This window comes from Seriola lalandi, unplaced genomic scaffold, assembly GCF_002814215.2.
Source record: "Seriola lalandi dorsalis isolate HSWRI2012SDOR001 ecotype SW California unplaced genomic scaffold, Sedor1 jcf7180002054558, whole genome shotgun sequence".
NCBI lineage: Eukaryota > Metazoa > Chordata > Actinopteri > Carangiformes > Carangidae > Seriola > Seriola lalandi.
In genome coordinates this window covers 147329-164828 of record NW_019525111.1, presented here as the reverse complement: position 1 = coordinate 164828, position 17500 = coordinate 147329, and the positions used below count along the sequence as shown (strand labels likewise).

Genomic DNA, 17500 nt, shown 5'->3' with positions numbered 1-17500 from the left:
TCATTACAGAAACCGCGCGGGGGGGGCTCGGGGTCAGGGGGCAATGACACGTTGATGCTCCACTGAGATCTTCCTATCTGAAGTGTGATCCATTCCCTCCAGCTTCACTCCCTCAGTTCATCTCACCCTCTGACCTCGACCCCCTTCCGTGATCAGAGCCGAGGAAAGGAGCTTCACTGCTTCCTCACTACTCTCCTTTAGCAGAGGAAACACCAGAGCTTCCTTGACCAAAGGAAAGAACAAAATGCTGTCCCACAATTCCTTGCAGCAGTAACATTTAAAGCAACACACACCACTGCAGTTTCAAAACATATGGAAATCCTTGTCTGATCCAACTGAGCTCCAAATCTATAAATATAGATCTCCTTCACATCCTCATCATGAAGAGCAACTATATTTCATTTCACAAAACACCACCAGAATAAAAAGCTACTTACAAATATAAAAATCTATATTTCACTGCAGTCTGATTCCTTTTGACTCCTCCTTCACATCTTTCCTTGACCTCATGATGTTCCCCATCGAGGAGAGAGGAGGAGGAGGAGGAGGAGGAGGAGGAGGAGGAGGAGGGGGAGTTTAAAGAACTTTCCTCCGTGTACTTCTTTAATATTGTCTGATGAACAGACCCCCCCCCCCAGGCAACTTCAGCCCGTCACTCTCAGATCTTGACCTGATGTGGTGCAGCGGCCCTGACCAGACGCCCGTGCACGTGTGTGTGTGTGTGTGTGTGTGTGTACATGCGTGTCTTCAGACGGAGGCTGACAGAGCGGGAGAGAGACGTGCTGCTCTGCCCTCTGCTAGATTAATGTCTCCCATCTTCTCCTCCTCCATCTCCAGCACCACCTCCCTCCACCCTGCACGACCTTCCCTCCTCCAAGAGAGAGGCCATCCATCCATTTGTTCACCCATACATCCATCCGCCCATCTGGCTGACGGATGCACAGGAGGGGAATGAGACTGTCAAGATCCCTGAACCTCAGCAGAGACACTCTCTCCCTCCCTCCCTCCCTATCTCTCTCTCCCTCCCTCCTTCTCTCTCTCCCTCCCTCACCATTAGGAGCGGTTGAAGGACTGATAGTAAGGACAGCACATTTCTATGGTTAATATTAATGTGCAGAGACAGAGGACACGGTCTCCCTGTAGAGAGCTTTACTCTGACATATGTTCACTGATTCTCCACCTATCCCTCCAACTCTGGTTCAGTCTGTCTCTGTCCCTCCCTCCCTCCCTCCCTCCTTTGTCACGTCCTTGTTTCCTCTCACCTTCTCCCTCCCGTCCTCCTCTTGTTTCAGTCTGTGTCTGCCTCTTGTTCTGTCTCTTTACCCCTCGGTGCAAAGAGTTTGAGGCACCGACAAAGAGAAGGAGACGAAGAGGAATGAGGGTTATAAAAAGAGGGATGAAGGATTGGACTCGTGAGGGATGAGTTTTGGCTGCGTGCAATATGGCCGCCGTGTGGGAGGACGCTGGTGACCGTGTCCTGCCCGTCTAATACCCCACACGTTTGAGTTACTGCTGGACACACACACACACACATACACACACACACACACACACAGTGTCACTAACATCCAGCTCCTATTGAGGTGTAAATCTCCGGCTTACCATGTCAGCCACTAAAGCCAGGTGGCGAGCGGCGAGCTTCACACTGTGTCTAAACCAGACTGCGTTCACAATCAGTTTATTGACAGCCGGACGGACCAGAGCCAAACACACACTGCCTATTTACATGACACACAAACGGCACATGTTAATGCCGTATGGCCTCTTTGAAATAATTCTGCTACAGTAAATGAAAGGTCTAGTGAACAGACTGAGCCGAGCAGCTTCACACTGATTTCCTTTTAAAGTTTCTGGGATGTAATGGGGCTTTTCATTTTACACTCTTCACACCAAAAGAAGGAGAACCGCCTGTTTAGTGATGTCGTCCTCCACCCTCAGCACAAAGTATCCTGGGGAATGTAGGCTCTATATTTCTTGCTGAAGGATACAGAGACAGGTACGGGCAGTTGGGAGACTGAACCTCGATAATACCTGTCAGAGGATCCTGCAGTCAGAAATTAAAAAAGTAACTAAATAAAATAATGACCACGCTCGATTTGTCACTTTCCCTCGGGCGGCGAGTTTATTCATTCTGCTACAGCATTTAACAACTGGATTCAGTCTGTCCACCAGGTGTCTCCGTGCGACTGGTGCTGCGATCGTAAGTCTCCGGGTTGTCAATGTGTCTCGCCGTCAGCCGCACGAACACGAACCCCTGCACAGTTATTGCTGCTTTTGAGAGGCGGTGGTGATTCTAAAGTCTCATTGGACGGTGGGAAAATGGGCGGTGAACTGTTTGACGGACAGCGAGAGCGGAGCCTGAATAGATCCAGTCGGTCAAGCGGAAAAGCAGCTGTGTAAGATGGAAAAAGAATAATCCAGGAGCATAATATGAAACCAGTGTTGTCGTTGTTCGCAGGGAGACAGACAATGGGACGGCCATGTTCTCTCATCTACTGAGGCCTTGTTCTCTGGGTTTCAATTAGGGCCTCCTGATTTCCCCAGGGGCCCCTCCCTCTCATGGAGATGCCTCATTAACAGAGGAAACACACACACACACACACAAGTACACACACACAAGTACACACACACAAGTACACACACACACACACACACACACACACACACACACACACACACACACTTACCCCTGACTTCTCATCAAAGATCTTGATCCCTCCAAAGGAGACAGTCAGAAACACCTTCTGTTTGTGTTCTCCTTTAGACCGTGCTGCTGCAGCTATACCCTGCGGACACACACACACACACACACACACACACACACACACACACACACACACACACACACACACACACACAGCAGATAACAGTGTTAGAGGCAGGACAGGAGCACATGCACAGTGTGATGAGGAGCTGCTCGTGGGGGCGTCAGACCTCTGAATCTAAAAGACGATCTTCTTTGTGGATAATGTTTTTGTTTTACAGACCTGTCGACATCAGGAGCAATAACATCACATACTGGAATCACTTTAGACAGACTAAGAAAGGTTCAGCAGCCTCCTGAGCTCAGTACACTGAAGGAAGTATTTGTGAATACCGGTAGATTCCACTTTGACCCACAGGTTAGAGATCGACATTATTTGGAAAGATGACAGTAAACGGTCTCGTCTGGACGCTTTGAAACATTCAAAGATATCGAAGGTGGGAAAACAACATGTCCAGTATGAAGATACATTTACTCTGTTCAGCTGAAACTTGAACTGAGAGTTCAGGTAGTTTGATGTGAGGAACTCAGCTACAGTTTAAAGGAGCAGCAGGAGCTGATGAGGAGTTGCTGTGGACGGGCTCATCTGCAAAAACCTGTTTCAACCACTTAAAAAAAATACATCAGTTGAAGTGTCGTTTTATTTTGAAGATTTTCACTGCTTCATCTTGCGGTCAGACAGCCCTTTACTTTGGAAGTACAGTTTGTGAACGACCGTATTTCTACGCACAAGTGCAACCATCGTATCACTCCACAGATCAGCTGTTTGAGCTGAGCTTTCCAAAGTAAAAGGCTGTTTGACGGCAGATAAAGCTGTGAAAATTTTCAAAATAAAGCGACACTTAAACTGACATCAGTTTGTTTTTTTCCTGTTTTTCAAAGTGGTTCAAACACATTTCTGCAGATGACCCCGTCCACAGCAGCAGACTACAGATAACTGCCCCACACAGCCCCGCGTCAGATAACCACAACTCTCACTTTAATACCATATCTTAAGACTGCTGAACGGCATTAAGGGAAATATAGGTAATCAATAACTTGAGCAAAGAAGTTCAAATGCAACACCTCATGAATCGAACTGAACGTATTCTGACAGTGGTTTATAACTAGGAGTGAATCTAAAGGTGTAGTTTCCCCTCGATGTTCAGCCCACCTCCTCTCACAGGTGAGGCACAGAAGAAGAAGAAGAGGAGGGGGGGGGGGACGGGACGTGTCAGGAGAGGGAGGAGCAGTGTGAGAGAAGAGGTGGAGAGATCAGAGAAAAAGAGTTGATGGATTTCCTGTCTGAATAAATGAGGAGGAGGGAGGCTGTTTGATCAATGAGCTGTCTCTCTTCCTCTCACCCTTCTGGGCCTCGGCTGGAGAGTTTTCACTTCACATAAACAAACCATAAATGTAATTTCCTCAATTTGAATATATCCCGCAGTGACTGGACCCCGTGTGTTACATGACAATTAATAATGAATGAGGCGCTCTTCAAACTCTCCGTCTGCACACACTTACAGTCGCAGAGGGAAGAGGCAGGATCTTTGTGTTGGTTCGGACGGTGTGGGGACGTTTGACATGTTCATGAGGATTAATTAATAAAAGCCACGCCCTGTTTCTCCTCCCTCATCATCCGAATGATTCCCTGCCTATGTGCCTCCTCTCCTCTGCTGTCTACCTCTCCCTCTAATTGTTCCTGTCCTTGCTAATGACACATTTCCCCCGATCTCCGTCTCATCCATACGGCTTCACTTCCTCCTCGTCTTCCTCCACTGTCCAATGTTCGCTGGTTTTTTGTGGGTTGTGGAAGTTAATGCAGCTATAGTTCAGATGTTCCATTATTCATATGTTGAAGTCACTTCAGCTTTAAGCTTGTGAATTAAAGGAGCAAGTAAACTTTTAATTGAGGCTCCATCAGCAGACACTTCCCTTACCTTAAGCTTCATCATGGAGTCCTGGCAGAGTTTGTCTCCCCGGGCGGCAGTGACCTCGTCCAGGCCGATGAGCTTGGCCTTGTAGCGGACGCCATCGCCCTTAAAACGCCTGATGAGAGCTGCCTCGCTGCGATCCTGCCCTGCAGACACACACACACACACACACACACACACACACACTGCAGTCAACAGTACATCTTCCAGTCAAGGTCCTCCATCAGCCTCAGACCGGGGCTATTACCTGAGGACCATCAATCACATGGACCACGAAGACCTGAACAGTAATCTTACAAAAACACAGGCGCGGCAGAGGTCAGCGCTCCCGACGTTAGCAACATCTTATTATGCAACAGAGTCCGATCGGAGCATTGAACTGTGGGATCATGTGAATGACAGCGGTCAATACATTCAGACACGTGAATCAATGAAGTTCAGAGCTGAAACTGTGGCTGTTCTCCTGCAAAAATAATGCTGTGACATTTTGCTCTTATCTCTCTCCCCCCCCCCCATTGTGTGGGACATTGTTGGTATTGTGCGCATGCATTAACGAGTGCCGGCGATGGCGCGTGTTATGTTGACCTTGCTCTTGTCCAGGAAGTCTCTGTGTCACCTCCTGAAGTGACGCCGTCGCTCGTGAAGCTGAAACTCACTTCCTCTTCTGCCACCGCGCTCTCTCCATCTTTCTCTCACTCGCTCTCTCTGTGTCTGACCTGCAGTGCGCCAGCGTTTCATCATCAAACACTGTATAGAGGAAACATTCCTGCATCTGTGTGTGTGTGTGTGTGTCTCTGCATTGTGTGCATGTGTGAGGGAAAGACTGCAAGAGCGATACTGAGAGGGAGAGGCATAATGATAATGCAGCATATTCAGATAATATATTGAGGCATTAGTTCTGTACTCTATAACAGCGTGACTCTTGGAAGGTCGTAGTCTGAGTGATGGAGAGGTCCCACTCCTCCTCTACTCGTTCTTTCACACTCCCTCCATTCTCGCAGCATCCCTACAGCACTGCAGCAGAACTGAGCCCTTTAACCACAGACCAGAGCTTTGTGCTGTGTGACGCTACTGAATCATCTGTGTCCAACACTGATGTGTCCCCTCCCTCCTCCTCGTCTGCTGGCCCACACCAACGCGCACATGTTCAATCTGCACTCGCATCACCGCCATTAAATCGTTCTACACTGGATTCTAGAGGCCGGACCGTTTCAGGATAAAATAAACCAGATTCTCAGGCTGTTGTGACAACAGCTCCACACTGTGACTGCCGCACATCACCAGCTGTTCAGGCTGCTGGAGATCAGCGCCTGTGGATCCTCATTGGTTCTGAAGATCTTTTCCCTTGTGAAGGAAAACACTTAAAGACAAATAAAAAGTCCTCACTCTGTTCTCCATTAATAAAAAATAACACCTGCACGCACACACACACACACACACACACACACACACTGTAGGGTGTGTATGAGCTCGTTCCTCTGAGTCACTGAACAGACACACACTCAGCCACCGTCCTACTTGGAGTAAGTCATTACTCTCTGCATCAAAGTCCTCAGAGACCAGACAGCTGAGAAACATCTGTCCTTATTTTGGAGAGGGTGAGAGGGAGCGGCGGCGGCGGCGCTCGCTATTGTGTCACGTCTCAGTCGGGCTGAGATGAGAGTAAGTGATTAAACCACCGGAGGATTGTTCTGTTCAACACAGACATGTTTGAAGACGTTTAAATATTGCCTTCATTAAACTTAAAACAGTGCTGTGAAACAGGCGAGTGCACGTGCACACAAGCAGCGATGATGACACCCCCCCCCCCAACATCCTTCCAACCCTCCATCTCTTCCCAATGCATCAACAACATGAAACGTTCGACTGCTGCTGTGTGTAAAAGAAACGGCTCATATTTCATTCACATGTGAATGAGCTGAAACAGCAGCTGAAAACAAACCAGGAAGTTCACTGTCAAAGTTTTACTGTCAACAAACAAGTTTCCTTCACACTGACACAAACAGCTCACTCCTCGTTCATAAAACATCAGCAGAGAGACCTTGTCACGACTATAACCAAACAGATGACACTGTAGATGTGACGTCATCATGTCTAAAACAGTTCAAGCTCCATGTTTCTTCTTCTTCTGTGTTTTATTTGAAGTGTTGATCCATCAGAAGATATAAAAACCATCTCAGTGTAGTTTTACATCTCCTCTCTCAGGCTTCTCTCTGCAGCTCTAGTAACAACAGGTCGGTGAGCCAATCAGAGGAGAGGAGGCTCAGAGAAAAAACACTGAGAGAAACCAAATCCTGCAAGGTTTGGATGGTGGGTCCAGGTGGGCGGGGCTTGGTGACTGCTTTGTTGTGACATCACAAAGTTCCAGAAGTCCTGACGGCTGGTTTTAAGGCTCAGTTTCTGAATACAGGCTGTGTGCATTTCTCTGTGGACTGAGGCTTTGATACTTTCACAGTATTAATATAGAAGCTAGAGCTGATCTATAATCACACTACACATGGACACAGACCTTTACACTGGAGGAGCTTTAAAATATGATTAAATGAGATACTTTTAATTACACTAATGGAACAGCTACATTTCTTTAATTGTAAAACACAAACTTGATTTGATTGTTTGAAGGGAATCCTGCACTGATTCATATTTCCATGAATATTTTATTCACTAATCTGAGGATCCATGTTGTTTATTGTTACAGTCAGCTGTGTGTGTGTGTGTGTGTGTGTGTGTGTGTGTGTGTGCAGTGTATGTAAATGTGCGAGTGTTAAATAACAGTGGATGATTCAAGCTGCTCTCCTCTCACCAACACAGTGGTTTTCATTTGAGTTTGACATTTAAGACCAGCTCCCTCCATCTGCATCCATCACCATTACTGCTGCTATACTTAGCACAGAGAGGAAGAGGAGCAGAGGGAGGAAGAGGAGCAGAGAGGAAGAAGTCAACAAAGGCCAAGAGGGGAAGAAAGAGAGAACAGAGGGTCAGTTATTCTCCTGCTTAGTGGTTTATATTAGTTCCTTCTGGGAGCATGTTCCATGAAAAGCCTCCTTGTGTCTGTGTGTGTGTGTGTGTGTGTCTGTCTGTGTGTGTGTGTGTCTGTGTGTGTCTGTCTGTCGTGTGTGTGTGTGTGTGTGTGTGTGTGTGTGTGTATCAGCCATGACAGATGAAATGGAAGATTCTTTCATTAGTTGTGTTTGAAGCTCAGTGGGGTCACAGCAATATCAGACATTTAATTACAGCAGACTGAATGTTTCCCCTGCTCTCACACACACACACACACACACACACACACACACACACACACACACACACACACCTGCACAACTTATGTATAAAACCAAGCACTAAATATGACAAACCACACCTGTAACATCTGGAGTTCAGCTTTCTATTCTACAGTAAAACAGTTTGTACCTTATAACTGTGTGTTTGTGTGTTTGTGTGTCTGTGTGTGTCTGTGTGTGTGTGTGTGTGTGTGTGTCTGTGTGTTTGTCTGTCTGAAGCAACAAGCAGAGAGGGAGGGGCGACATTAAGCGCAGAGCGAAGGATGGAGAGGAGGAATAGGATGTGATGGATGGATGAATGAGCGAGGTCTCCATCGGATAAATGTCACTCAGGATTAGAATGTTATGACAGGCAGAACCCCCGACTCCTACACACACACACACACACACACACACACACACACACACACACACACACACTCCTCCACAGGTGATAGATGGCGGGTGACTGCCGGTACAGGATGTGTAACCCTTCAGGGAAGCCTCTAGCATCGCCTCTGGCAACTGTAACCTCCTGCCTCCTCTGTGCCCCTCCATCACTCTCTCTCAGCTGCTCCCCCCTCCACCCTCCTCCAGCCCCTCTCTGTCTCTTCATCTGAATCACATACATGTTGATATCAGATTTATTTTTTCTCTGGATATATATTGTTAGACAAAAAGATTCCAACTCACTACGACTAGTTTTAGCGACAGCATTGAAACCTGGTGAGATGTGAGTGAACGAGAACAGACGCTCCGGCTCACCTGGCGTGAGATGGCGTGGATGAAACGGACAGATAGCAAAGGAAACAGACACGTCGACCGGTGTCTTTTTGCCAACTGTTCACAACTAAAGGCTAGAACACTGTTTTCCATGCTATGACGCTAGTTAGCACGCAGTTCCCTCCCATTATCGCAAAATATATTACAGGCTTCTCTTCACCACCTCAGCTGGAACACCTACAGTGCCAGACGCCGCCTCTGTCCACGCATCGTTTCTTTCATTCACGTCTCTGTGAAGCAAACAGATAATGTCGATGTGTTCTCGGGAACAAATGTTTGACGGGAACCAAAGTTCACACGGTTGTGTTCTCTAGAGAGGGAGCACTTCTATCACTTCACAGCTCATTACCAAAAAGTTGCCCGGTCTTCAATTTTCTCCGACGCCCACGCCGCTCAAGGCGTCGCTCGCTGCCAAGAGGCGCCGGCTCACGTGGAGAATGAACGACTTCCGGTCACTTTGACGTGAAGGAGAAGCTCAAACTACAAATGTAACACCCAGGTTATACGAGGGAGATTTTCCTTTCAATCATCAATGAATCTTGTTAGAACTGACCGTTACCATGGCAACTTTACAAGCTGATATAAAACTCTGCTGGTCTGAACTGGTTCGCTGCTGTCCAGACGTGTCACATGACCTTCAGTGGTGCAGCTCCTCACATTAGAGACTGAGGTTGTTAGTTTGAGGCCAGTGGGTGAGACTGAGGGAGAGAAGCAGCAGCTTCTGTTTGATGTCTGATTGGAGACAGGAAGTTGTTGGCGTCACTCCTGATGCGTCTCACAAACGATGCGAGACGTGAAGCGTTGATGCGAGTCTGGACAGCGGTCCGCTCGGCCGCCGCCTCCTGCAGGCGTGTGGCGTCTGCGGCGGCTGGTCACGTGTGGAGCTGGTTTCATGGTGCTCCAGATGAAGCGGCACCCAGAGGCTCTTCACTGCAGCTGGGACGCTTCCCAACAAACACTCAACAGCTCATGAGGGAACCCGGCAGTTACTCTCCAATTAATCCTGCTTCCAAACCCAATGTGTGTGTGTGTGTGTGTGTGTGTTTTCTTTACCTATCAGAGACTTGTTCAGATGAAGCACTCACTCATACCCACTCTCACACAGACTCTTCTAAACCCACAAACAGCATGTGCCAAGAAAACAACACGTTCTCCCTTCAGCTCCATGCTTAATTCTGGCAGATTGATTTGGCACACAAAGGCTCACACTTGGTTCAGTGTACGCAGATGAACGCGTTAGAGAAAACACAAGCGCAGTAGCTGAAGTGAAACGCCGGGTGTAAAATGAGATGATAAAGTGCTGTTGCCACTCATCAGACAAACGAGCGCTGAGCCTTTGCTGATGTGCATTTTTCTGTCTTATTTGCAACACGGCAAATGAAGACGCTTCTTTTGAGCTGTTAGCGCGCTACCGAGGGTTACGCTAAACAATCTGTGTTCTGCCTGTGGGCTCTGATGCCACTTCTCTGGCTCATCATTATGACAAATTTGTCTCCTCCGCAAGAAGAAAGGTGCGTTTCACCTGCAGAGTCGACATCATGAAACGAACCTGTGAGACGCTGTTTGATTCCCTAGCTCCACCTCCCACTGCTCCCTCCGACCCGGACGACAGCCACACACCTGAGCTGTGTGTGTGTGTGTGTGTGTGTGTGTCTGTGTGTGTGTGTGTGTGTGTGCACGCAAGTGTGTCCTGAGGCAGGCAGCTCTCCTCTGTGGCAGAAAACACAGCAAATTAGAGAGAAATACATCAGGGACAGACGCAACACACTGTCCATTACCGTTCCACACACACACACACACACACACACACACACACACACACACACACACACACACACACACACCCACACTCTTTGTCAAGGTGACTTTGCAGAAGCAGACAGAGGAGAGTTCGGACCTGAGGTTGGACTGACAGACTCACTGAATTACTCAGAAAGACTCAGTATTGTTTTATATGATGTGAAAGATTTCAACTTGAAAGTAAAATGGCTTTTGTTTCCCGTTTTTTAATGAGAGAAAATGTGACTCGGTATAAAATATGCTTTTAAATCTTTATCCTTATATTCCCAATTTTCTAGGATACTAGGTTTGAGTTGGAGAATCACTCGTATCAAGTATTTCTTTCCCTCTCCTGTTCGGACTTGGGATGTGTTGTCGTGTCGTGTCACGATGAACTGAACGGCCATATTTGCGGGGAGTTAGTTCTGTCCAGGTGTACCTAATAAAGAGGCCAGTGGTCTTTGTCTTCCTCGCTGACCTTGCCGATCACTTTAAGGCTCTTAATGACCAGGCTCCGCCTCACACCCCCTGACCTCATTCATTGGCTCCTGGATCTCTCAGATCTGAAGCTCCTCCCTCCTCCACGTCGCACCATCACCTTCGCAGTTCCTGCTCCAACACAATGGAACCAGCTGCCAACAGAAATCAGATGTCCTCCCTCCGTCTGCTCTCTAAGCTAAAGAGGTTTTTATTCACTCAGCTAGCTGACCTTTTAGCCTGTTGTTGTTTTCTTGTTTTTGTTGGTGTGTTTACATGTTCTGGTTACAGAGTATTTACAAGCTTTCCTCCTGTTTAACTTGTTCTACACATTAGTCTTACTCGCTCTTATCTATTTTAATTGTCCTGTTGGGCTCCAGCTGTTTGACTGTGCTCCACAGATACAGCTGACTGGATGTGACTGATGTATCAGCATCTTCAGACCCGTCGTCACAGTAACAGCCATAAAGACTGAAGTGTTTGTGGTTGCGTTCAGAGAGGAGAACCTCCCAGTGTTGACTGGTGAAAACCCAGTAAATACAAAGACACCTCCTTGTGTAAAGAGTGATAATATTGAGTTGTTACTCTCTAACTTTGTCTCTCATCTCCGCCGTATGGTGTTGTGAAGGAGGCGTCGCTGCAGCACACGCTCGCCGTGGGCCTGGACCCGCTTTTGTTATTGTTGTTGTTGTTTTGGTGCATGAATCTTTGTTTTGAGCCACAAAGCCACTGAGGGCTGTTGTGAGTGTGCACAGCACTGTGTTGGCAGGAGTTCCTCTTCATGCTCTCTCACTGGTATGTGCAAGTGAAGAAGAATTTTAGGAAACGCTTGAAGCTTTTAATGAAGAACAAAGAGCAGAAGCGGCTCAGCTCCCCGCCTGGTGTCTCAGCTTGTTCTCAGAGCGCATGTGTTCTGGGTTCAGTTTATTATTTTCACCATAAGAGACAAGAGACACTCGGAGAGACGCAGCGCGCTGTACGCACACCCTGAGGATGAGGAGGGAGTAAGACTCGAGTCTGAGTGGAAGCTGGATCGGATGATGTTGATGGCAGCGGTCATCAACCCAGGAAATGAGTCTCATCTCCCACACACACACACACACACACACACACACACACACACTCACACACACACACACACACACACACACACAGCATGTTCTATAGGGGAATAAGATGATTTAATCATCTCCTCTAGCTTTTCATTTCATCTCATCCTTTCACTGTTGTCCGCATTCAATAAGAAGCCAATAGCAGCTCTGCAGCATGATCCTGTTGACTCTCTCTCTCTCTCTCTCTCTCACTCTCTCTCTTCCTCTCTCTCTCCCTCCCTCTCTCAGTCCTCATCTCCTCTACCCAGCATCCCTCTGTCTATCCAGGACTCTCGGTGGCAAAGCTTGTTTCTCGCCCTGGCTTTAATTACAAGGTAATTGGTCTCACTAACGAAGGGGAACATGTGAGTGTCCACGAAGCTGTGTCTATGTGCGTATGCGTGTGTGTGTGTGTGTGTATATCTGTGTGTGTGTGTGTGTGTGTGTGTATCTGTGTTGTCTGTGTGTGCGGCTGTGTGGTTTCTGGGCTCTGTCAAGGCATCGGGGGGGGGGGGGGCCTGTGTAAACAAGCCGCTAGCATCCTGTCATGCAACGCTGAAGCAGTTTCCCCCGTGGACTGTACTGTCTCACACACACACACACACACACACACACACACACACACACACACGCACAAACACACACACACTCAATTCCACTTCTGCATAAATGTTCATATAGTGCTGCAAAAAAAAAAATGGGTCGCTCTCTGAGCTCGTCATCGTGAGCTTCCTCTGATTACTTCCCTTCATCAAAGGAAGAACACACACTTCCTGTCCTTGTCATTCTTCTCTCAGTCCCTCATCTGCGTACACACACGCGCGCGCACACACACACACACACACACTATTTAGTCTGTTCAAACTTTCAAAGACACAGCTGACTGAAAAGTGTCAAAAGTATTTGTCTTCTAAATCCCACAATCTGTGTGAACAGGAGGCGTGCTTCTGTGCATATGTCCCTGTGTGTGTGTGTGTGTGTGTGTGTGTGTGTGTGTGTGTGTGACTGTCGAACACTAGAGGCCCTTCTTTCAAAGCATTAGGAAACACAGGTAACTCCTCGAAACACAGCATGCGTCCTTTCATGCCGAGGCGAGTGCCAGAACAAAGCCCTCTCTCATGTCTGTCATCTCTGCCAAAATATGGAAGCACTTGAAGCTGTTGTCCGTCCCCCTCTCTATCTTCCTGCGTCTCATCTTGCGTAATGAACCCTCTCCCTTCGTTCCCTCAGCCAGGGTCCTGGAAGAGAGGGATGGAGCCGAGGAGGACTGAAGAACATCATACAGCATGAAAATGAAAAGGAAACTCTGCCATCTGCCAGAGTCTGTCTGTGTCTCATCTCCTCTCTGTGTAAATACTTCTTCACTTCCACTTCCACGTCCAACCGAATTCAAATCACTTGTTTTGTTGTTTTTCCCCCCGTTAGCAGTTAAATAGATCTGCCTCGTAAATTCCACGTCGTCTCGTCTGTGAGAGAAACATCAGCACACGGACACGGATGTTACATCCTCAGGATCGCTGCTGTGTGTCCAGCTGCAGGAGCCCGTTTGTCAGCTGTCAGTCAAACCTGTGCACGGACCCGCCCACTCAGAGGCTGACGGAGCGGCTCAGACAAACCTCTTCCTACAACACTAACAATGACTCTGAAAAACAGAACAGACTCGTGCTTACATCCCTGAGGTCTGATAAACACGTCAAGAGCGTTTTCCTCCTCCTAAAATACCTGCCAGGCTGAATTCAGACATCTGCACGGTTTACGTCCATGTCGGCTTGCTAGCGGTCTTCTCCCTCCTGCCTGTTGTTGGTGCACTGCTGCACATCCTGGAGCTTCACCTCCACCTGCACATCAGTGTGATTAGGGATCCATATCGTTAAGATTTTAATGGTCCTACTACTTTTATCGATCCGGTACTTTACTGATGACAGAATTCACTGTGCTTATTTTCTCACTTGATTACAGGTCTCTCCTCTGGATGAGGAACAGTGAAAACATCATTCACAGACAGATGTCTCAGTCAGAAACACAGTTGGTGATAAAATGTGCAGGAGAACTTTTATGTTGAAATAGTAAACAAGAAATCTGTTTTCTTAAATTTTCAAGTACCGAGAGCAGAACCGATAACGTCAGAGCTTATCAATACTCTGATCTCTCCAGGTTCCAGTGCCCTTCCCTGAGTGAGACAGAAAGTCAAGAAAATAAAGACCAGAGGACAACACGTCCACAGGCCCTTTAAGTCACTGACACTAACTACAAGAGGTAAACTACACAAAATAAAAACGAGTTAGATTATGATCAGTTTCCGTGCGTCTCACAGAGCTGACAGTCTTCCCTCAGCTCCTGGAGCCTGTCCGCCTCTAACCAATAAGAAACGACCCTTCAACGCACAATCCTTCGACCGGCGCAGCGGGCTGAGAGGATCGGCCTCTATTACAGCCCCCGGGTGACATTGGGACGTTCTTCCTTTTGTGCAAATTATGAGCAGGGAGCAAACTGTTGCTATGGAGACTGTCGTTAGTGATGCGGTGGGCAAAGCCTGGCCAACTAGTGAGGAGGAGAGGACTAAGCTGAACATACTGAGAGGATCACAGAGCACACAATCTACCGCAGCCACACACACACACACACACACACACACACACACACACACACACACACACACACACACACACACAGTTCAAGACTCAGGAAAGCAAATAAAAGGCTTTCACTGATACACATTTTTCTCTCTTTCTCTGCGTTTTGAATGCTAATTCTCTGTGGTCACATCTGAAAGCTCGGATGAAGTTTTTTGTGAACACTGTGGGATAAAGGGCAGAGGAGTGTGTCATTGGAGAAAGAGGATGTGGGTTTCATCTCATCACCTTCACCCTACAGGGCTGGGGGAAAAAAAGGCGGATGGATAAAAGAGACGAGGGCACAGACTGGTGAAAGAGAAGACGGACGGACGGACGGATCACTTAAATTCCCAGAAATAAACCGATGGGAGAGAAGGGCGGCAGATAGCAGGAGAGGACAGAGAGAGGAGGCAGTTATCTCTAAATATAGTTTCAGCCATGTTCGGAAAGTGTGTGTCACTATCTGCTGAGTGTCGTCCTCGTCTCCCATTCCACCCGTATCCACTACTGGCCTCCACTGACAACCACAGCAACACACACAATTCAATTCAATCACTGTCTGATTGGAGGGAACAGATCTGATTTCCTCTCATAGAAGACACACACACACACACACACACACACACACACACAAATACCGTTGTTTGTGCTCCAAGATTCCCCAGGGACAGATATCAGAGTAAATGGCTGCAGTGATTGTGCCAGATAGACTGAATGTGTGCATAATATCCACACCAAGAAGATAATGTGTTTGCTAATCGCACACCAGAGACGAGCAAACACACACCCACACGTATCCACACATAACGACAGACACACACACACACACACACGTATCCACACATATCGACAGAAACACACACACACACACACACACACACAGAGGCTAACAGCTGCACAGCTATAACCCTTAACCACTCTTTTCATGCCGCCGGCTGCCAGCTACATCGTAGAAACACCCTCCCACACATCCTCAGCCAAATCCCACGGAGGCGCAGTCGTGATGTTTCAGAGTGGTGATGACGGTTGTCTGTACGAGTCGACGGCAGCAGAGTCCAAGGACGATGAATCAAAGGCGACCGGACCTGATGGGAGACGCTTGAAGACGGTTCACGTCTCCTCCGAGAGGCGTCTTCGCTCGTCAGCGACCGACCGACGACGGCAGCTGTTCTGACTTGTATTTGATGTCACAGACGGACATCAGTGAACGTTCGATTCGAACACACGTTATCAGTACAACACTTCACAATCCTCAGTCACAGCGGTCAGTGCTGCCGTGTTTACGATGGTCCAGATGACCCGGATGTCCGCCGGTTACCACTCACATCCTCCTTCACAACCCTGACGACGTCCGTACGTACCGTAACAACCACACAGGCACAACGCCAGACTCACAGACTTCTGTTCACCCAGTGAGATCTCACTGTCGTGAACTTGCTTTTGTCAGAATGCAGTCGCTGCACAAGCTGAACTTCACGCCGCATCAGCTGTGAATGAATCCTGCAAACAATCTGTTTTTCTATTACACAACCGAGCTGAATTAGAATACTGTAAAATAAAACCCGCTGTGTCTCCGCCGCTCGCTTTACACAACAATATTTGTGCCCTGTTTTGACTAGAAAACCATAGATCCTCTGGAGGCTGGGGCAACAGCAGAGCATACATCCAGCAAGTACGCTCTAATTACAGTAAACACGGCGCCATTGTTATTGAAATCTGAACGCTGTAATGTCACAGCAGAGAGCGGGAGAGGAGATTCAAAGATTCCCCAGAGGAAAGCGTCCGCGGTTCATCGGGCTTCATCAGCAGACGTTAAGATGTAAAAAAGTTTTAAGTGGAGCTGAAACTGTCTGCAGCTGCTGGGCTCCTCACTAATGTCAGACTGGCTCGCTGCTCTGATTCCATATACACAGGAAAGTGTTTGTACTGGCAGACTGTCAACTGCATGTTTTATTGATAACCAAGAACATCAGGCAGTTATACTATTTAACAAACATCCACTCTGGGCATCTCACTGGACTCTGACTATCCACCGCAACAATACCAACGAAGAAAAGAAACTACACGTCTGAACAAACTACAAAGTGATAAAAGCTCCATGTTTCTTCTTCTTCTGTCTTTTATTTGAAGTGTTGATCCATCAGAAGATATAAAAACCATCTCAGTGTAGTTTTACATCTCCTCTCTCAGGCTTCTCTCTGCAGCTCTAGTAACAACAGGTCGGTGAGCCAATCAGAAGAGAGGAGGCTCTGAGCCTCTCTTCTGATTGGCTGATTGTTTTCTGAGTGAGCCAATAAAAATATAGCAGATTTCAGGTAAAAACACTCAGAGAAACCAAATCCTGCAAGGTTTGGATGGTGGGTCCAGGTGGGCGGGGCTTGGTGACTGCTTTGTTGTGACATCACAAAGTTCCAGAAGTCCTGACGGCTGGTTTTAAGGCTCAGTTTCTGAATACAGGCTGTGTGCATTTCTCTGTGGACTGAGGCTTTGATACTTTCACAGTATTAATATAGAAGCTAGAGCTGATCTATAATCACACTACACATGGACACACACCTTTACACTGGAGGAACTTTAAGAAAACAGAAGAAGAGAGAACATAAATAAATTTCTGCTGCACAAAACGCTTCTTTCGTTGTTGTGTGGAGTTCTGCAGGTACAGCTGAAATATTCTCTCTGTGTCCTTTTCTCTGTCTTTACTTGTTTTCATTGTATATTCTGTACAATGACAAGAAAGTCTTTCTATTCTAAACCTCGTCTCTTACACTGTCACACAGGTGTAGCTTCTTCAGGCAATACTTCTTCATATGCAGCCTGT

The 17500-nt window shown here is 47.4% G+C and overlaps 1 protein-coding gene across 8 annotated transcripts in view; it reads right to left on the bottom strand.

The window, feature by feature from the left end:
* Positions 1 to 17500, bottom strand: part of dab1a (DAB adaptor protein 1a) — a 52494-nt gene that overhangs the window by 27287 nt on the left and 7707 nt on the right. For all 8 annotated transcript variants that reach the window (XM_023415774.2, XM_023415777.2, XM_023415779.2 and 5 more), the window contains exons 3-4: positions 4684 to 4823; positions 2688 to 2786 (exon numbers count right to left, since the gene is read on the bottom strand). In XM_023415774.2, coding sequence (XP_023271542.1) covers positions 2688 to 2786; positions 4684 to 4823 — 239 coding nt within the window. The remainder of the gene's footprint in view (positions 1 to 2687; positions 2787 to 4683; positions 4824 to 17500) is intronic.